Source organism: Physella acuta, unplaced genomic scaffold, assembly GCF_028476545.2.
Source record: "Physella acuta isolate Inbredline_101_S28 unplaced genomic scaffold, ASM2847654v3 ptg002437l, whole genome shotgun sequence".
Classification (NCBI taxonomy): domain Eukaryota; kingdom Metazoa; phylum Mollusca; class Gastropoda; family Physidae; genus Physella; species Physella acuta.
This window is the reverse complement of record NW_026733922.1, coordinates 3,372-25,845: the sequence shown is the minus strand read 5'-3', so window position 1 is coordinate 25,845 and position 22,474 is coordinate 3,372. Positions and strand designations below refer to the sequence as shown.

The 22,474-nt window shown below is 35.8% G+C and overlaps 1 protein-coding gene across 1 annotated transcript; it reads left to right on the top strand.

Moving 5' to 3' along the window:
• Positions 1-203: 203 nt before the first annotated feature.
• Positions 204-21,727, top strand: LOC131933275 (uncharacterized). Its single transcript, XM_059290063.1, has 27 exons — positions 204-262; positions 1,944-2,045; positions 3,629-3,717; positions 4,290-4,436; positions 4,744-4,896; positions 5,017-5,093; positions 5,283-5,352; positions 5,545-5,806; positions 7,392-7,547; positions 8,517-8,590; positions 8,762-8,891; positions 10,744-10,775; positions 11,256-11,423; positions 12,610-12,836; positions 12,926-12,981; positions 13,117-13,196; positions 13,891-13,950; positions 14,492-14,609; positions 16,432-16,553; positions 16,782-16,967; positions 18,033-18,162; positions 18,573-18,655; positions 19,209-19,282; positions 20,461-20,512; positions 20,702-20,788; positions 21,015-21,106; positions 21,188-21,727. Exons 3-27 carry the CDS (start codon positions 3,646-3,648, stop codon positions 21,267-21,269), a joined length of 2,790 nt encoding a protein of 929 aa, XP_059146046.1. The 5' UTR covers positions 204-262; positions 1,944-2,045; positions 3,629-3,645; the 3' UTR covers positions 21,270-21,727.
• Positions 21,728-22,474: the final 747 nt, after the last annotated feature.

Here is a 22,474-nt window from a genome sequence, read left to right as displayed (position 1 = left end):
ATTTTCGAAACATTACAAAAAAGTTTGTAAATAATGATTGTATATAAATCCTGTCTCTAATTTACTTTCTTTATATTACTAAAAATATATTAATATTTTTAAAATTTTGTGAATATATAATCATTATTTTGAACATAGAATAAAAGGCATACTTTTTACACGGGAGTCAAGTTTAAAAATATCTATCTTGTTGCCATTCATCCCTTAATGATGGCGGCGATTCGTAAACAACAATTTATTCGTGGTTGCCAAGTTATTTAATGTAACAGTATCAATGTTTTTTTGGTTTTAAAACTCTATGAAACGGTGTTTCACAGCTTCTTGAAGGATTATTTTATAAATTAGAAACAGTTAACAACATCCCTGAAAGTCAACCATCGGAAGCTGACTCACAAAAAACAAATATTTAATAATAATTAATAATAATATAGGCCTAATTATAATAATATATTAATATTAAATATAGATCTAGATCTTATAGTAGATCAGTACTAGATCTGTAGACTTCTAGTAGCCCCCAGTCCCATTCAGGCTCAGTCATTCAGGTTAGGCTTTAAATTTTTAATTACCATAAATATAAAAAAGCTTAAATTTGAAGTTGGTCTATTCAATGGATTAATGCCCAAATAACTAGGAGACTAGTTTGTTAAAATTATGATTAAAAAAAAATATTGACAGCAGTGTTAGGCGTTAGGTAGGTCGACAGCAACTCATTTTAGCAAGCAAGATTAATATTTAAAATTTAAACAGTGGCTGAAGGCTTGGCTATTCTTCTTCCAAATACTAATTCTGCCTGATACTTTGGTGAAAGGTCAAATAACATAGTTGTGTGTGTGTAAATGTTTGATGGAAAAACTTGCAATGGGGTTCAAGAGTTAATAGAAAACTTGAGTGATGGAAGATGTGTGGTAAAATGGAAAAATATGCAGATTGGACTGTAAAGGTTATTTAAATAATACATGATGAAAAAAAACCAAAGCCCTTTAAGGCCTTCTATAGCATTGTTCCTTTTTACCTGGTGGCCCACTGGGATATTTCCTGGTAGACCGGCTGGCCAATCCACCCTTGAATTAGGGGTCATCCATAAATGACGTCACACTCGTAGGGGGGAGAGGGGTCCGTAATTTTGTGACGATGTGTGATAAGGGGGAGGGGGGGTGTTCAGATGTTGCGACGTCACACTTTTGCATTATAAAAAAGCAATGTTAGAAAACGAATTTAGACGTTATTTCACGTTTTAGATAACTGTTTTAATAAATTGTAATAGTTTAGACAAGATTTTAGAAAAATATCAATGTTTTAAAAAAATTCAACTGCAAATTTGAGGTGTGACATCATTTTAGGGGGAGGGGGGTCTGGCTTTTTGTGACGATGTGTGACGAAGGGGAGGGTGGAGGTAAAAATTGTCAAAAAAGCGTGACGTCATTTATGGATGACCCCTTAGTCATAAAAAAATTAATTAAAAAATGAACTTTAATAAACTGTCTTCATGCCTGAAAGCTGACAACAGACTTAAATAAGGGACAGATAATTATCTTTTGGGGATCTCAAAGTACTGATCAGGTTTTTAATTGTAAAAAGAGCTAAAAAAAATTGCATAAAACATTTAAAAAAAAAAAACTTTTATGTAATAATGCACTAAAAAGTAGAAAATAAATGATTTGTTTTTCTCTAAATATATAATAATACACTACTATTTAAATAACTATAAAGAAAAGCGTTATCAATAGCATGCTGACATGCATATAGAAGTATGAAGAAAGAAATTTAATTTGATATCCGTGATCCACAACTGAATAATGAATCTGCCAAATGTTGTCAAGTAATTTACTGTGGTAAAAATATCAGCACAGGATATCAGTTTGCACTATCAGCTATTTCAAGATACCTAATTTATAATTTTTTGCTTGATATATATTATGGAATGACCTCTTTTTACTTAGATCAAACATAACTACGGCCTACAGACTATATAATACTAATAGCTGTACTAGAAAACTGAAAAAATGAACCAGAAATTTGCATTGGAACAAAGCTGATATTAGGTGTGGTATGATTTCTTTCTTCTTCATTTTAAATACATGACCAGTTATAAAGACAGCTAACAACAACCTTTGCTAGCACACTCACAGATATTGGTACAAACAACCTTTGCTAGCACACTCACAGATATTGGTACAAACAACCTTTGCTAGTACACTCACAGAAATTGGTACAAACTTTGCTAGCACACTCACAGACATTGGTACAACCTTTGCTAGCACACTCACAGATATTGGTACAAGCAACCTTTGCTAGCACACTCACAGATATTGGTACAAAATTTGCTAGCACACTCACAGAAATTGGTACAAACAACCTTTGCTAGCACACTCACAGATATTGGTACAAACAACCTTGCTAGTACACTCACAGAAATTGGTACAAACTTTGCTAGCACACTCACAGAAATTGGTACAACCTTTGCTAGCACACTCACAGATATTGGTACAAACAACCTTTGCTAGCACACTCACAGAAATTGGTACAACCTTTGCTAGCACACTCACAGATATTGGTACAAACAACCTTTGCTAGCACACTCACAGATATTGGTACAAACAACCTTTGCTAGCACACTCACAGATATTGGTACAAACAACCTTTGCTAACACACTCACAGATATTGGTACAAACAACCTTTGCTAGCACACTCACAGATATTGGTACAAACAACCTTTGCTAGTACACTCACAGAAATTTGTACAAACTTTGCTAGCACACTCACAGAAATTGGTACAACCTTTGCTAGCACACTCACAGATATTGGTACAAACAACCTTTGCTAGCACACTCACAGAAATTGGTACAACCTTTGCTAGCACACTCACAGATATTGGTACAAACAACCTTTGCTAGCACACTCACAGAAATTGGTACAACCTTTGCTAGTATACTCACAGATATTGGTACAAACAACCTTTGCTAGCACACTCACAGATATTGGTACAAACAACCTTTGCTAACACACTCACAGATATTGGTACAAACAACCTTTGCTAGCACACTCACAGATATTGGTACAAACAACCTTTGCTAGTACACTCACAGAAATTTGTACAAACTTTGCTAGCACACTCACAGAAATTGGTACAACCTTTGCTAGCACACTCACAGATATTGGTACAAACAACCTTTGCTAGCACACTCACAGAAATTGGTACAACCTTTGCTAGTATACTCACAGATATTGGTACAAACAACCATTGCTAGCACACTCACAGATATTGGTACAAACAACCTTTGCTAGCACACTCACAGATATTGGTACAAACAACCTTTGCTAGTACACTCACAGAAATTGGTACAAACTTTGCTAGCACACTCACAGAAATTGGTACAACCTTTGCTAGTATACTCACAGAAATTGGTACAACATTTGCTAGTATACTCACAGATATTGGTACAAACAAACTTTGCTAGATTCCTCATATATATCTAAAAATTCTTTGTGCCATATTGCCTTTTCAATTTTTTAGCTACCCAACTTGGAATTTAAAACATAGTAAAATAACTTATGCATCATACAGTGTTATGCCAACCAGAACAACTTTTTAAAATGTTTTTAACATCTTGAAATAACTTTCAGGTAATTTCAAGTTTACAATGTTTTCCAAAAAGAACACAATGAAACATCAGAAAGTAAAACACCGTTCGGACTTGTTAATGCAGAAGCATGTAAGCTTAGATTGTTATTTTTACAGTTACCTTTATCTGCTTGAAGTAAACTTTAAAGACCTTAATACACTGAATTGTAGCATCAGAACAATTTTGTATATATCTTTCTATAGTTTCCATTTATCTTTAGTTATAAATATTTACTTTACTATATGAGTTTGGACTGTGGCATCTTAATGATAAATGCCCTGGTAAAAATGGATTATTTATCTTCTCATCAGACCTTTGTTAAAATTCACCACATTTTTTCTACAGGTTTTCACTGTTTTATGTTGTGCAGTGGATATTTGTTTATATTCTCCACATTTTTTCTACAGATTTTCCTAATAGTGTGGTGCACTTTATATTCACATTTCTTTTATACATTTTCAGTATGGTGTGGTGCACTTTATATTCACCGCATAACATCTACAGCTTTTCAGTATAGTGTAGTGCACTAGATCCTTCTTTATATTCCCCACATTACTTCTACAGATTTTGTTTGTTTTATGTTGCATTATAGTAGACACTTTCTAGTGAGGATTCTTTTTAGATGTTATACTAATACTAGGTTTGCTAATATATATATTCAGATGCAGCTGGTCCATGAAGTACAGAGCGAGCTGCTGTCTGCTCTACAGCAGTTGGATGAAGCAGGAGACACAACTCTGATTGAGCAGCTTCATGGCAGAGTGGCTCGTTTGAACGATGAATCTCTGCACCTTTTATTCTCACTTCAGGTTTGTTTTCACATTTAATTATTTTTTATAACTTCATTAACATCATCAGTTTGTTGGCCTCAACAAGCTTTAGTGATCACATCACTTTTTTCACTTTTCTGCTCTCTGTGCCAAGTACTATGTGAATTATTCATTTTTTTAATGAATAAATTGATCAACAAAATTTCTTTCCTTTATTTAAATTTTAAACTAGGTTTGTGTTTAAAACAGAATAGAGCAGTGCTGTGACTGTATTTAAATCATGGTCAAATTTTTGTATCACCTAATAAGGCGGTAAAATGTGAGGTATTTTATTAATCTTTCTCAGGTAATGGAGAAAATAAACACAGAATTAATGTATGCAAGGGAAGATTTAGATAAAGCATTACATTCAGGTGTTGGGAATATTATCGAAGCGAGAAAACGAGTAATTTGGCTTGAGGACAAGATGGCAGAGATATGTGAGACAAAGAAGCTTCAGGTATTTGCTTTTCTGGTTGGAGTTAGTTTATTGTAAAGTTTATTTTATAACTTTCAAATAAATCAGAAATCAACTTCCTAAAATCAAAATAGTTAATTTTAAACTATCTTTTGCAAAAAGCACCAAACAGTTACCAACATTCCTGAAAGTCAACCATCAGAAGCTGACTCACAGAGAACTAGTGATGACATTGAAAGGTATTTCAGTTCATAATTTTAATTAGTTTTGGTGTTATTTGTTAGTCAGGAACTAAATATTTTCTTTAATTATATTTTATATCTTTAAAAAAAAACCTCAGACTTACTGCTTTCCTATTTAGTAGGCTGCATTCATTTTTTCAAAAGTAAATTCTACATTAATAACATGTTTTTCCATTTCAATTTTAGCATTCCTTTGGAGCAACAATATATCACAGATAATGAGAAAACTACAGAGAGAGAAGACTTAAATAAACAAGTAATTAAACTCATTTATGTATTTAAAAAAGTTTTATCTGGCCAACTTAACTTAAAAGTATGTAAACTGCTACTGAAACTGTTGCCATAGAAACTGTATAATTTTGTACCTTGCGAATCAGTTAAACAATTTGATGACTGGTGCAAATCTCATACAACGCTTTAGTAAAAATATATTTTTTTTATGATGTAGGATCAATCAGGTGTTGGTGATACAGAGGCTACACAAGAAATTTTGGATGAGTCAGACACTTTGAAAGATTCTTTACAGCAAAGGGGAACTGAAAGTGATGGGGGTGATGTTACAGAGGAAAGGAGAGATAGAACGCCCAGTGGAACAGGGAGAGAAGATCACTCAGATCTAGAGCTGACTGAGGAGCCTGAACATGAAAGCCATATTTACATGACAGAGGTTGAAGGTCAAATGCCAGAGCAAGATAACTCAAAGTTGCATGGTTAGCTTATTTTTGTACTCACACAATTTTGAATTTTTGTTGAAGGTTATCATAGTGTCACTGAAAATACGCATCGATCTGTTTAATGACTGCAGGCATAGTGTCAGTGAAAATATGCATCGATGTGCTTAATGACTGCATGCGTAGTGTCAGTGAAAATATGCATCAATGTGCTTAATGACTGCAGGCATAGTGTCAGTGAAAATATGCATCAATGTGCTTAATGACTGCATGCGTAGTGTCAGTGAAAATATGCATCAATGTGCTTAATGACTGCAGGGATAGTGTCAGTGAAAATATGCATCAATGTGCTTAATGACTGCAGGCATAGTGTCAGTGAAAATATGCATCAATGTGCTTAATGACTGCATGCGTAGTGTCAGTGAAAATATGCATCAATGTGCTTAATGACTGCAGGCATAGTGTCAGTGAAAATATGCATCAACGTGCTTAATGACTGCAGGCATAGTGTCAGTGAAAATATGCATCAATGTGCTTAATGACTGCAGGCATAGTGTCAGTGAAAATATGCATCAATGTGCTTAATGACTGCATGCGTAGTGTCAGTGAAAATACGCATCGATGTGCTTAATGACTGCAGGCATAGTGTCAGTGAAAATACGCATCAATGTGCTTAATGACTGCAGGGATAGTGTCAGTGAAAATATGCATCAATGTGCTTAATGACTGCAGGCATAGTGTCAGTGAAAATATGCATCAATGGGCTTAATGACTGCAGGCATAGTGTCAGTGAAAATATGCATCGATGTGCTTAATGACTGCATGCGTAATGTCCGTGAAAATACGCATCGATGTGCTTAATGACTGCATGCGTAGTGTCAGTGAAAATATGCATCAATGTGCTTAATGACTGCAGGCATAGTGTCAGTGAAAATATGCATCAATGTGCTTAATGACTGCAGGCATAGTGTCAGTGAAAATATGCATCAATGTGCTTAATGACTGCAGGCATAGTGTCAGTGAAAATATGCATCAATGTGCTTAATGACTGCAGGCATAGTGTCAGTGAAAATATGCATCAATGTGCTTAATGACTGCATGCGTAGTGTCAGTGAAAATACGCATCGATGTGCTTAATGACTGCAGGCATAGTGTCAGTGAAAATACGCATCAATGTGCTTAATGACTGCAGGGATAGTGTCAGTGAAAATATGCATCAATGTGCTTAATGACTGCAGGCATAGTGTCAGTGAAAATATGCATCAATGTGCTTAATGACTGCAGGCATAGTGTCAGTGAAAATATGCATCGATGTGCTTAATGACTGCATGCGTAATGTCCGTGAAAATACGCATCGATGTGCTTAATGACTGCAGGGATAGTGTCAGTGAAAATATGCATCAATGTGCTTAATGACTGCAGGGATAGTGTTAGTGAAAATATGCATCGATGTGCTTAATGACTGCAGGAGTGATGAGAGATTTTTAATGATCAGTTTTAGTGTTAAGTTAACTGTATTTTAATAATCAGTTTGAGTGTTAAAATAACTATGTTTTAATGACCAGTGTTAGTGTAAAATAACTGAGTATGTTTTAATGTATGTTAAATGTTTTCTTACCATCAGTTTTAACCAGCAACCACAGTGATGTAGCAGCAGAGTACTGGCAGTCAGAGCACCACAGGTTTGAATACAGCCAGTTTGCTGACATCTTTGTACAGGCAGACCCATTGAGCTACCACCAGGTGGGGCTGGCTGTACCTGGCTCATTTATTCAAAAAGGTAGGAATCTAATATTGTCAGTAATAAGCAGGAGTTTCTTGTCTAATATCACCAGAAGGTAGTTATTTGCCTAATGTCATCACTGGACAGTAGATAGTTATTGCCTAATGTCATCATTGGACAGTAGATAGTTATAGCCTAATGTCATCATTGGACAGTAGATAGTTATTGCTTGCCTAATGTCATCATTGGACAGTAGATAGTTATTGCCTAATGTCATCATTGGACAGTAGATAGTTATTGCCTAATGTCATCATTGGACAGTAGATAGTTATTGCCTAATGTCATCATTGGACAGTAGATAGTTATTGCCTAATGTCATCATTGGACAGTAGATAGTTATAGCCTAATGTCATCATTGGACAGTAGATAGTTATTGCCTAATGTCATCATTGGACAGTGGATAGTTATTGCCTAATGTCATCACTGGACAGTAGATAGTTATAGCCTAATGTCATCATTAGACAGTAGATAGTTATTGCCTAATGTCATCATTGGACAGTAGATAGTTATTGCCTAATGTCATCATTAGACAGTAGATAGTTATTGCCTAATGTCATCATTGGACAGTGGATAGTTATTGCCTAATGTCATCATTGGACAGTAGATAGTTATTGCCTAATGTCATCATTGGACAGTAGATAGTTATTGGCTTATGTCATCACTGGACAGTAGATAGTTATTGCCTAATAAAGCTACTGCCAATTACCATTAGAAGGCATAAAGCTACTGCCTCAAATTACCATTAAAGAAAACATTTATCACCATCTCCCTTGAATTACATCACACTCAGAACTCCAGAGTTTGAGAATTTATTACTCTTGTCTGTGAGAGTTTTATAATATTTTTATATCTGCTTGTGTTCAGTTTCTTGTAATATGTCTGGTTGGGCAGCCACATGATATTGATATAGTTTAGCCAACTGAAGGCTGTAACTTAAAATCAAATGAAGCCTATTCTTTATTTCAGAGGATTTGGAATCTGAGTTTAGAGAACTGCCTTGGCGTATAAGAAGAAAAGGAAGTGATATCAAAGATATTCATGTACAAAATTTCTCACATTTATCTTTAGATTCTAAGAACATGTATGTAGCCATTCTAACATGCTAAATTATGCTTGTTGGCTTCAGTTCTACAATATTTTTTTATGAAATTAAATTGTTATAAAATTCTTTTAGTCCGACAATAATATTTAGAATTTTTTTCCATCTGCAGCGTATTGCCTTAGATAAACTGGCATCTAAAATTCATGGACTGTATGATAAAATTTACAACGCGTCCCAGTTGTCTGTCAGAGATTGGAACCAAAGCAAGGACAGTCTTAGACAGCTGAACACCTCACAGGGTAATTTAGTTTTGACAGTCTGAGACAGCTGAACACCTCACAGGGTAATTTAGTTTTGACAGTCTGAGACAGCTGAACACCTCACAGGGTAATTTAGTTTTGACAGTCTTAGACAGCTGAACACCTCACAGGGTAATTTAGTTTTGACAGTCTGAGACAGCTGAACACCTCACAGGGTAATTTAGTTTTGACAGTCTGAGACAGCTGAACACCTCACAGGGTAATTTAGTTTTGACAGTCTTAGACAGCTGAACACCTCACAGGGTAATTTAGTTTTGACAGTCTGAGACAGCTGAACACCTCACAGGGTAATTTAGTTTTGACAGTCTTAGACAGCTGAACACCTCACAGGGTAATTTAGTTTTGACAGTCTGAGACAGCTGAACACCTCACAGGGTAATTTAGTTTTGACAGTCTGAGACAGCTGAACACCTCACAGGGTAATTTAGTTTTGACAGTCTTAGACAGCTGAACACCTGACAGGGTAATTTAGTTTTGACAGTCTGAGACAGCTGAACACCTCACAGGGTAATTTAGTTTTGACAGTCTGAGACAGCTGTACACCTCACAGGGTAATTTAGTTTTGACAGTCTTAGACAGCTGAACACCTCACAGGGTAATTTAGTTTTGACAGTCTTAGACAGCTGAACACTTCACAGGGTAATTTAGTTTTGCTAAAAATTCTTCACCCTACAACCACTTTTGGCTAGTAGATTCTCTTTTACTGTCTTATTGCTGACCAGCATGAGATTTTATTAGAACACTAGGCATGCTGCCCAGCTTCGCTTAGGCTTTCGAAAACATTGAGAATTTGAATGCTTAATTAATTCGCCCGAGGGTCGGTCTACGACCTCAAGAGTTATGAAGAGGTTCCTCCGTGGACATTTTTTTTCGATTTATAGCTCATATAAGGTACCGGTCAGTCGAGGTCAGTTTTGACCCCCTCATCGTAGACTTTTCGGCCAACCGGCCCCCGTGCTCTGTCGCCCCAAGGCAAGATCCTGCCAAATTTGAAGCGCCTGCGGCGCCGGGAAGTGCCTTATCGGACACCCGACAATCTAGATCTAGATCTAGAATCCTAATTGAATTTTTTTTTTTTAAGTTTTGTCCGAGCAAAATAAAAAAAAAAATACATTAACCAAGTTGACTTGGTGGGTCTCGAACCCGCACTACCTGCGTGGTTTATAGTACACTAACATCTCCGCTATTTAGGCACCTTATAAAATACAGAGAATGAAAGACGTATTTTAAAATCTTAAGTTACGCGAATATGCCTATTCTTTCAAATTAATTTTTTTATCCCAAATTAGCCAGTTCCAAACAAAGATTTTGTATTAATAAATGTTATGAGTTTAGGCCGGAAAAATTGTATTGTATACATTTCATAGTGTACGTAGATCTAAATCAAATTTGAATGAAATAGTTCATTTCTTTTTTATTCTAAACACGGCAGATGACGTCATTAGTAAGCAATAGTGTCGTCACAGTTTTATGCGTTCTTTTACACATCTATTAATGCTTTTCTGGTTGCATAAATAATACTGTTTCTCTACATTCGAATACGCCTTTATTTTATATTTTTCTTCTTTAAATAAAATTGTGGTTATACATTTAAAACATCTAACATATTATTTTCAACAAAAGTCCGTATAAAGTTCTCCATATATTGCTGCCGTTTCTGACGTGATGTCCGGCGAAAATTTTTTGCGGACAGAGAGAGAGAGAGAGAGAGAGATGTGCGAACGTGGCCCATTATAGTATTAGATGATTCAGATAAGGTTAGACATTAAAGGGTTACAATTCTATTTATTGTTCTATAAAGACTCAAGTATCTCTATCACAAAATTTGCAGGCAACCAGATGCAAGGTGACCTCACAACTAAAGTGAGTAGGTTTTTTTAGAAAAAAAAATTTCTTCTTTATGTATGAAAAAATATGCCACTGTGTAAGTTAGTAAGAAAAGTTCCATTTTAAACCTGCCCATGGGGGCAGATGAAGTTGTGCTTACCTGTTTCTTTGACCTCGGCATATGAAGGGATAGTGTGGTCAGTACTAAGCCCAGCCGCCTCTACTTTCCCTAATATAAGTAAAGTACCCATCAGAGTTGGGTGGACATAGTCAGAGACCCAAACTCAAGACTTTTGGATTAATAGTTGAACGCTCTACCATTTGACCATGCGTACCATCCAACACATATATTTATTATTAAATGTGAAATCTAATTTGTTAAGTTAGCTTTTATAATTAAAAAAAATTTCTTGTTCATCATTGTATAAAATAATGTTCTGTTCGCCTAAATTAAAAAGTGTTGCTTTTAATAGTGTAATCAATAGCATCTAAGTCTCCCAACATGTTGATCACCAGAGTTTACCAAGTCTGACAAAGGTAGTCCCCCGGCGCCACCTACAGAACACACACAACAAGATGTATTCACCACTGGCCCAACCTCAGGACAAGTCGTCCAAGGCTAAAGTGTCTGTTTACTACCCCAAGCCCATCCCCCCTCCCCCAGTGCTCCCTATAACTAGAACTGTGAGTAATTATTTTGTTGTTGTGTTCAGTTCTCATTTTTATAAACCTCTAGGTAGTTTGCTATGTCCTTCAGTCTTTTTTCTGTTTGTGTCAAATTTTGTAACTTAATTTTGACCTACTTCTAATGCAGTAGTTTAACTCTCAGATACATTAGTCTCCAATGACAATGCAAGAATATCTCAATTTTTAATCCTATTCAATATTAGCTTAGTCATTAAAACTGTACCAAATTTGTGTGTGTAGATTACTAATTTCACTAACAATAGGGGAGACAACAGGATTAAGTACTGGTGAACACTCAATTAATTAGGCAGATGATGGTGACCTGTTGGGCACTGGTGGTTAGTTTCATGATTGAGAGCCAATCCATTAGAAAGAAATCAATAATTGTCATTTAGAATTCAGATCACAAGCTACTGATTAAGGTTTAAAGAAAACGTATTTTAATCAAATTCAGTATCTAATTCATAAAAAACAAGGAGAATGCAAAAATTAAAGAACTAATTGTTTTTAAAAACTTAAATAACAACACATTTTTGTTTTTAATTTACAAAAATGTTCAGGACACTCCATTCAATCCTCTTGAGAGAATTACTTCCCCTTGTAAATTTATATATTGTTAATGCGTTAAATACAATTAAAAAGTGTAAATAACTAAATGCAGTTACATGTTTAAAAAGTTAAAGCTAGAAATAAAATCTAGTGTAGTGTGTAGGCCCTTAAAATCTGGGATGTTAAAATATTTCTGTAGTCAGGGTACCAAAATTTAAAAAATTGTCGGTAGACAGGGTAACAAATAAAATAAAATGTTAACGGGGAACCAAAATGAAATAAAATGTCTGTTGACAGGGAACCAAAATGAAATAAAATGTCTGTTGACAGGGAACCAAAATGAAATAAAATGTCTGTTGACAGGGAACCAAAATGAAATAAAATGTCTTGACAGGGAACCAAAATAAAATGTCTTGACAGGGAACCAAAATAAAATAAAATCTTAACGGGGAACCAAAATGAAATAAAATGTCTGTTGACAGGGAACCAAAATGAAATAAAATGTCTGTTGACAGGGAACCAAAATGAAATAAAATGTCTTGACAGGGAACCAAAATAAAATGTCTTGACAGGGAACCAAAATAAAATAAAATCTTAACGGGGAACCAAAATGAAATAAAATGTCTGTTGACAGAGTACCAACAAAGAGTACCCAAGATTTGCTGACTCCTTCTGTAAACCTGACCCAGACCTGCGACACCCGGCCCAAAGAATTGTCGACCAGAGGAACCTGCAGGAAGAGACCAAACTTAATTTGTACAAGGAAAAAAAGAAACCTCCCACCCCTGGGGCTGCACACCTAGAAAGAAAGTTCCAGATGATGATAGAGACTGAAGGGACATCTAGCACAAAATCTTCTGGGTAAGGGATAGAAGAAACTGTTAGTCTGCTCCACGTTAATAAAAAGTTTCTTGGAAATTTTAGCAACAAATCTTTATGTATTGTTTCAGTAAGAAATTGCGATCTGGTTTTAAAGCAGCAGCAGTTTTAGGCAGGTTAAAAGCAGGTGAGAATTCCTCTTTTTTTTGTTTTTAACTTTGTTTCATTTATTTGAATATTTACACAAAATGGAACAGCAATATTAAATTCTTGGATTGAAAAAGAATAAATTTGAATATTAATTTAAATATGTCCCTAACAGCCAACACAAATTCCTGGAACCTCATCAAGCCAGACTCCAGAGGCAATGAATATTCAGGGCTCAGGTGGGAGAGGGTTAAGGTAAGCTTGACAACAAGTTAGGTTTTAGGTTGGTATAGCAAGGGTTAAGGTAAGCTTGACAACAAGTTAGGTTTTAGGTTGCTATGGCAAGCTTGACAACAAGGTTTAGGTTGCTATGGTAAGGGTTAAGGTAGATTTAGCATCCAGTTTTGTGTTGGTGTAGTTTCATTGGTATGATGAAATAAAATATCTATATATATAAAGCAAAGTGGTCGGGTGCCCAATAGAACACTTCCCGGCGCTGCAGGCGCATCAAATTTGGCAGGATCCTGCCTTGGGTTAATAGAACACGAGGGCCAGTGACGGTTGCCCGAAAAGTCCACGAAGAGGGGGTCAAAACTGACCTTGACTGACCGGCGCCTTATATGAGCTATATATCGAAAAAAAATTTCCCACGCAGGTACCTCTTCATAACTCCTGAGGTCGTAGACTGACCCTCGGGGGTGGCAAAAAGAAAACTATGATATGTTCCGGAAAATTCCGGAAGACCTTTAGAACTGAGTGGTCCGAATTTTCCCTATATAAACATTGTTAATTTTTTGAAAAATGATGACTATTTTCAGAAAAATGTTTTGAAACTTTGGCTCTGTACATCTTGCTTATTTTTTGCATAGAGCTGAGTAAATGAATCGGCTTTAGGGATAAACTGTATTTTATAATTTAAAAAATAACATTTTACTTTTAATCTGTTTAGACAATTGTCCATGTTCAACTTGAGTCAGATAGAGAAGAGGAACGCATTGATGCTGCGAGGGTAATGACTACAATCTGATTGTTTGTCCTCTTTGGCTAATTAATTTTTAATTTATTAATATAACAAGTTTGGTGTGGTGAGTGAATGGTGTGAGTGGTGCGGTGAGTGAATGGTGTGGGTGGTGTGGTGAGTGGATGGTGTGGTGAGTGGATGGTGTGGTGAGTGAATGGTGTGGTGAGTGGATGGTGTGGTGAGTGGATGGTGTGGTGAGTGGATGGTGTGGTGAGTGGATGGTGTGGTGAGTGGATGGTGTGGTGAGTGAATGGTGTGGTGAGTGGATGGTGTGGTGAGTGAATGGTGTGGTGAGTGAATGGTGTGGTGAGTGAATGGTGTGGTGGGTGGATGGTGTGAGTGGTGCGGTGAGTGGATGGTGTGGTGAGTGGATGGTGTGGTGAGTGAGTGGATGGTGTGGTGAGTGTATTGTGTGGTGAGTGGATGGTGTGGTGAGTGAATGGTGTGGTGAGTGGATGGTGTGTGTAGTGTTGATAAACAGCCAAAGTTCCAGTCATTTCTGACCCCTCACCTGACACAACAATTTCAGCAACTTGGTCTACTCAAGTCTGGCGATACAATGGTTGCGTTTGCTTTAAAAGAAAAACTTGAGAAAGATCCAGTCCAAAGAGTCCGATATGAGGCAGCCAAGTCTCTAATACTTCTAGGTAGGTTCTCTCCATCTCCACTGTGGTAAAATATTAAATACTTCTAGGTAGGTTCTCTCCAAACCTACACTGTGGTAAAAATATTAAATACTTCTAGGTAGGTTCTCTCCAAACCTCCACTGTGGTAAAAATATTAAATACTTCTAGGTAGGTTCTCTCCAAACCTACCCTGTGGTAAAATATTAAATACTTCTAGGTAGGTTCTCTCCAAACCTCCACTGTGGTAAAAATATTGTAACTTAAATACTTCTAGGTAGGTTCTCTCCAAACCTCCACTGTGGTAAAATATTAAATACTTCTAGGTAGGTTCTCTCCAAACCTCCATTGTGGTAAAAATATTAAATACTTCTAGGTAGGTTCTCTCCAAACATCCACTGTGGTGAAAGTATTGTAACTTAAATACTTCTAGGTAGGTTCTCTCCAAACCTACACTGTGGTAAAATATTAAATACTTCTAGGTAGGCCCAGTGGCGGAACTAGAAAAAACGGGCCACCCCGCAAAAAAAAATTTCTGGGCCCCCCTCTTTATATATATATATATATATATATATATATATATATATATATATATATATATATATATATATATATATATATATATACATATATATATATACATATATATATATATATATATATATATATATATATATATATATATATATATATACAGATGCGTAGCGGCCCTTCCATGCGCCTGGGGACAAACTTTCGATTTGCACCTCCCCCCCCCTCGAACTTTTGATTTTCTCACCCCCCCCCCTCAAACTTTCAATTTGTTTTTCAAACCCTATTTGGCGCCCCTAAAGTCGGCGCCCGGGGACACGTGTCCCACCCACCGCCCCCCCCCCCTCTCGCTACGCCTCCGTGGATTTATATACAAACACAGAACACAGAAATTAGATACTCATTTCTGGCCTGATCGGGTTTTGAAAAAAAATTGTTTTTTTTTTCAATTTAAACAAATTACAACATGTCATGTGTGTTAGTGCATTGGTCTGTTTTGATTTATTTATTTTTTTTTAATTTAGAACTAGTTATTTTTTTATAATACTTTTATTTGCAATTTTTACAAGTACATCAACATCAAATTCTTTACGTAATTTAGAACTACTTTATTCAATATGTTAGCTGTAATTCAGTCTACCCTACTAGTAATTAGCCGGTCAAAAAATATATAACTTGAAAGCTTTGTATGTGTAATGGTTTCTCGTGTTATGTTTATTTCTATGTTTTTTCGGTATTTATTTTATTTGTTTTAAATATATTTCCTTTTTATACTACGCCAGTCTTTAGTTTTTATTTTTTTTTTAAATAATATTTAAGAGAAGTAATTGCTTTTAATTTGTTTAGTACAAATATATTAAAAAGAGCTTATGAGTACCCCTATTTAACAATTTAAAAAAGGGAAATAAGTCATGGAAGGGTTTTGAACGTTTGCCTATCTTTCACACTACAGCTCAGGCACATATTTTTTTTTTTACGCAACATCATGTGTTAGCTACTCTATAAGATCACAACTGTAGTAGATCTGTTTGTTATTTACAAAAGCTTATACCGTCAAGTCAAAAATGCAAGAAATTTTTTTTTGTAACTTTAAAAAATTTATTATGGTCGGCTATGGGCCCCTAAAATAGCGTGGGCCCCCCCGCATTGCGGGGTCTGGCGGCACTGTAGTTCCGCCCCTGGGTAGGCCCTCTCCAAATCTCCACTGTGGTAAAAATATTAAATACTTCTAGGTAGGTTCTCTCCAAACCTCCACTGTTGTAAAATGAATGTTGTTTGTTTAGCTCTGGTCTATCAATGGATGTTATTTCCCCAGGTTGTTGGGATGAGCCACTGTTGGAGTTTGTGTTAAAGTATCTGGTGCTGGGCAACTCGGAGGTTAGAGGTGACTTGATCCAAACCATCAGCTCAGGCAAAAATGTTCAGTACATTAGCAATGTAGGTAGTCAGTGGTGGAGAATGCTAGGTTTCCTTTCAAAATATATTCTATTTAAAATAAAGTTAAAACTTATGAAAAATAATTACATACAAAAAAAAATGCTACATTTCACTAAATAGCTTCTTATGAAACAAACCCCCCCCCCAAGCATTTGTTAAAATACATCAAATTAAAATTCATTTATAGGCCTTTAAAGTAAACAAATACTATCTGCATTTCTCCCTTAGTCCCTGCCAGCATTTAACGAACTGGCCAAAGTTTTGAGCCATTTGTGTCAGAACCCTGACCCAGATGACCCCATAGCATTTCATGCTGCAGTTTGTCTGGGTCATCTTTGTGTGAAGGATGACCACGCGCTGGCTCGTCTGATGAGCACAGTCAAGGAATCCAGGGACACACACATTAAAGCTAAGGTAGGCTACCAGCTGTGTTTAGGCTACCTGTTGTGTTTAGGCTACCTGTTTGTCTTTAGGGTACCTGTTGTGTTTGTGTTTAGGCTACCTGTTGTGTTTGTGTTTAGGCTACCTGTTTGTCTTTAGGGTACCTGTTGTGTTTGTGTTTAGGCTACCTGTTGTGTTTGTGTTTAGGCTACCTGTTGTGTTTGTGTTTAGGCTACCTGTTGTGTTTGTGTTTAGGCTACCTGTTGTGTTTAGGCTACCTGTTGTGTTTGTGTTTAGGCTACCTGTTGTGTTTGTGTTTAGGCTACCTGTTGTGTTTAGGCTACCTGTTGTGTTTGTGTTTAGGCTACCTGTTTGTCTTTAGGCTACCTGTTGTGTTTGTGTTTAGGCTACCTGTTGTGTTTAGGCTACCTGTTTGTCTTTAGGGTACCTGTTGTGTTTGTGTTTAGGCTACCTGTTGTGTTTGTGTTTAGGCTACCTGTTTGTCTTTAGGGTACCTGTTGTGTTTGTGTTTAGGCTACCTGTTGTGTTTGTGTTTAGGCTACCTGTTGTGTTTGTGTTTAGGCTACCTGTTGTGTTTGTGTTTAGGCTACCTGGTGTGGTTGTGTTTAGGCTACCTGTTGTGGTTGTCTTTAGGCTACCTGGTGTGGTTGTGTTAAGCTACCTGGTGTGGTTGTGTTTAGGCTACCTGTTGTTTTTGTCTTTAGGCTACCTGGTGTGGTTGTGTTTAGGGTACCTGTTGTGTTTGTCTTTAGGCTACCTGGTTTGGTTGTGTTTAGGCTACCTGGTGTGGTTGTGTTTAAGCTACCTGTTGTGTTTAGGCTACCTTTTGTGTTTGTTTTTAGGCAACCTGTTGTGGTTGTGTTTAGGCTACATGTTGTGTTTAGGCTACATGTTGTGTTTAGGCCACCTGTTGTGTTTGCATTTAAGCTACCTGTTGTGGTTGTTTTTGTTTGTGTTTAGGCTACCTGTCCTGTTTGTGTTTAGGCTACTTGTGTGTGAATAAGTAGCAGCAGATCTTTTATGATCAAGATTATCCAAAATTTTTGTTTGGCTGGGAATGTTTTTTTTTATAAATAGGCGCTGGAAATTCTCGTGAAGCAGATGCACGTGACCAATGATGTCATCATACAACACATGGAGGCTCTACTCAAGGAATCTCCTGTGTGGGGGCACAGGGCGTTAGCCTGTAATCTGTTCATTTCATTTGGTGAGTGTTAGGTTCACGGGGAGTCAGGGAGTCAGTGTTAGGTTCATGGGGAGTCAGGGAGTCAGGGTTAGGTTCATGGGGAGTCAGGGAGTCAGGGTTAGATTCATGGGGAGTCCGGGTTAGATTCACTTGGAGTCAGGGAGTCAGTGTTAGATTCATAGGGAGTCAATGTTAGAATTATGGGGAGTCAGGGAGTCAGGGTTAGAATCATGGGGAGTCAGGGAGTCACTGTTAGATTCACAGGGAGTCAGTGTTAGATTCATGGGGGTCAGGGAGTGTTAGATTCATGGGGAGTTAGGGTTGTAATAATGGGGAGTCAAGGAGTCAGTGTTAGATACATGGAGAAAAACAGAATATCTCAGCCTTTCCATTGCTGGGCAAATGTTTTTAATTTTGGTGTCTCCCTGCAGGTCCCAAACACCAGTACGTGGTCAAACATCAGGACAAGATTTACAACCTTCTGGAGACTCGTCTCTGGGATGACCCCAGTATGGTGGGTACATTAATGACCTGATTTCTAGGTACATTTATTACCTGATTTCTAGCGTGGTGGGACAATAATGACCTGATTTTCTAGCATGGTGGGTACATTCATGACCTGATTTCTAGGAACATTAATGACCTGATTCCTAGCATGGTGGGTACATTAATGACCTGGTTTCTAGGAACATTAATGACCTGATTCCTAGCATGGTGGGTACATTAATGACCTGATTTCTAGGTACATTAATGACCTGATTTTTAGCATGGTGGGTACATTAATGACCTGATTTCTATCATGGTGTGTACATTAACGACCTGATTTTTAGCATGGTGGGTACATTAACGACCTGATTTTTAGCATGGTGGGTACATTCATGACCTGATATTTAGGAACATTAATGACCTGATTTTCTAGCATGGTGGACATTAATGACATGATTTCTAGCATGATGGTTACATTAATTACTTGATTTCCATGTACATTAATGACATGATTTTAATGATGGTAGGTAAATTAATAACCATGACATTGTTTCAAGATTCCCTTATGAAATGTCTCTCAGGATGTACGGCTGGCAGCAGCTAAAGCCCTGACAGCGTTGGGAATGTTTGCTCAAGCCTGTGATAGTGTCATCACGTAAGTTTTACGTCCACAAGACATAACATCCACCAGCCATAACAAAAAATTTTTGACATGCAAGAGGCAACAAAGTAACTGATAAATGGATGTCTGTACCTAAAAAAACAACAACAACATTTGCCTGATGTTCACAAAGTTTTTGAGTCAACATTAAATAGCTCAACTTTCACAAGTTTTTTTTAAAATTCAAGAGCTGATAAAACAAATTCTGGTTACATCCAGTTACTTAGCCAGGGAAGTATTTGTCTGATGTTAAATAACCAAAGTAAAGACATCCAGTTACTTAGCCAGGGGAAGTATTTGTCTGATGTTAAATAACCAAAGTAAAGACATCCAGTTACTTAGCCAGGGAAGTATTTGTCTGATGTTAAATAACCAAAGTAAAGATAAGTTAAATGTGGTTTATTGTGAAAAAAATTAAAAATGAACATCCACACATTTTAGTACTCAGTCCCTTCTTCCAATTGCAAATTAGAAAAATTCACATTGTATAATTATGGTATACTATGTCATTACTGTGTTTTAGATGTGGTTTATGTTTTGATGTGATTTATGTTTTAGATGTGGTTTATGTTTTGGATGTGGTTTATGTTTTAGATGTTTATGTTTTAGTTGTGGTTTAGATATGGTTTATGTTTTAGATGTGGTTTACATGTGTTTTATGTTTTAGATGTGGTTTAGATGTGATTTATGTTTTAGATGTGGTCTACATGTGGTTTATGTTTTAGATGTGGTTTACATGTGTTTTATGTTTTAGATGTGGTTTAGATGTGATTTATGTTTTAGATGTGGTTTACATGTGGTTTATGTTTTAGATGTGGTTTACATGTGGTTTATGTTTTACATGTGGTTTATGTTTTAGATGTGGTTTATGTTTTAGATGTGGTTTACATGTGGTTTATGTTTTAGATGTGGTTTACATGTGGTTTATGTTTTACATGTGGTTTATGTTTTAGATGTGGTTTATGTTTTAGATGTGGTTTACATGTGGTTTATGTTTTAGATGTGGTTTACATGTGGTTTATGTTTTACATGTGGTTTATGTTTTAGATGTGGTTTATGTTTTAGATGTGTTTACATGTGGTTTATGTTTTAGATGTGGTTTATGTTTTAGATGTGGTTTACATGTGGTTTATGTTTTAGATGTGGTTTTAGATGTGGTTTATGTTTGCTAGGAAATTGGAGGACCCAGAGGAACATGTCAGAGCTGAGGCTGCTATGGCTGTTGTAAGTAAACATTTGTTGCTATGGCAATGTGAATACAAAAACTAAACGTTGTAATGACAGTCATATTTTCCCATTATAGTTGGCTGTTGTTTTTTAAAAATAGAATGATAGTAGCTATTTATAAATTAAAATTATTATGCAGTTGAAAAAGGAAATTCTATTTTCTAATAATACTTTGATATTTGTAAGGGCACACTTGGAATGAAGAATGAGAAAGTGATTCGTCTGCTGCTAGAGATGCTAGAACTGGACACCAGTGATTATGTCAGATTAATGGTTGGCCAGATTTTTAAAAATCTTTTTAAAACAAACTTTTTTTTACAAATTCTTTTTTTTAAGTTTTTTTTTTTTTGTAACGAATATTCTAGACAGCATTTGGAGACTTTGGCTTGATTAAATAAACACATTCTCAAAAAGATTAATGATGTTTAATTTAGCAAGTTGATTTATCATATCATTGTTTTTATCAGTAAAGGATGACAACTGGTATTTTTATAAACAGATAATCAGGAGTTTCAGAGTTCTTAAACTCACTGACAGAAGAATTCTGAGATCTTTACGAGAGAGAGAAAAACTGGAAGGCTCTCTGGGCAGGTAACTCAATCCTTCTTTATTCTATTTTTGTACATTCAGATTTTATCTTAACCTGATCATACATTTTTTTTTATCCAACAGAGAATGTGGTAAAGCACTTAAAATTTTGGATCAGATTTTAACAACACAAACATTGAATGTGGGTTCAGTAGCTGCTGCTTAAAAAAATATTGTTCTCTGTTAAAATGTAGGGATAGTTTTTAATGCTTGGACTGTGACACATTTTCTTGGCCTTTGAATTATTTTCTTTACCGCCTTGAAATTGTTTGATTTAAGACATCCATCAGGGATCAGAGGTGTCAGTTTTCACAGTTTATAATTATGTGATGTTTTGATTTTATCAGAGCGTAATATGTGATTTTTGACATTGTATTATTGTAATCTTGGTTTTTTGTATTTGTACAAATAATGTGACTTTAGATGTGAAAGGAAATTTAACTGTGATAAGAGACCTATTGATACAATTTTTGTTAATCAAATATTTATGTATTTGTGATAGCTAGGCTAAGGACACAATTTTTGTTTGCCAAGTCTTTAAGTTCTTGTGATTTAAATTGTATTCTGTCTCATATGATAACCTTATACAAATATTTTTAAATTAAGTAACATTGTATATATTTATAAAATTATATATATATATATATATATATATATATATATATATATATATATATATATATATATATATATATATATATATATATATATACATACATATATATATATATATATATATATATATATATATATATATATATATATATATATATATATATACAGAAAGATAACATACTGTGTGAATTTTATTTTAATAATTTGAAATGTTTTATGAATAAAAATATAAATTTTGCAGTGTTTCTGAATTTGAATAAATTTTTTGTAAATAAATTGTTTTGGGAAGTTTTCAGATTTTTCAAATTTCAAGTGTGAATTTTGCTGTTCAGGATTCTGGTTTTTATAGAAACCAACTATTAGAAATCATATAGTGGACACATATGATGAACTGACCAGCCAGTTCAACATGGGGGGGGGGGGGGTCGGGGAGGGAGGTGGGAGGAGAGAATTTCATAGTTGTGTTAGACCAGCCCACAAGGAATTGTGTTATGTGAAACCAGTTAGCATGGGGGTCGGGTTAAAAAATGTTCTTTTTAACTCAATAAAAATGAATGGAATTAACCGTCTCTAGGTAGGTTGTCACCCTGTGCGGTAACTGACGGTGTCACCCCTCCCCCATCCAACAATTTCTGTTTTGGTGTCACCCTTCTCCGCTACTGTTTTTTGTTATTTTATCTGGTTTAGACATTAAATTTTATGATTTTTCGTTGTCGCGTCACCCGCTAAATGTTGTCACCCGGTGCGGGCCGCACC

Coding starts and splice junctions, on each gene's coding strand:
- LOC131933275 (XM_059290063.1), top strand. CDS start 3,646: ATGTTTTCCAAAAAGAACACAATGAAACATCAGAAAGTAAAACACCGT. Junction 8,892..10,743: donor ACAGCTGAACACCTCACAGG/GTAATTTAGTTT, acceptor CAAAATTTGCAG/GCAACCAGATGCAAGGTGAC. Junction 16,968..18,032: donor ACACACACATTAAAGCTAAG/GTAGGCTACCAG, acceptor TTTTATAAATAG/GCGCTGGAAATTCTCGTGAA.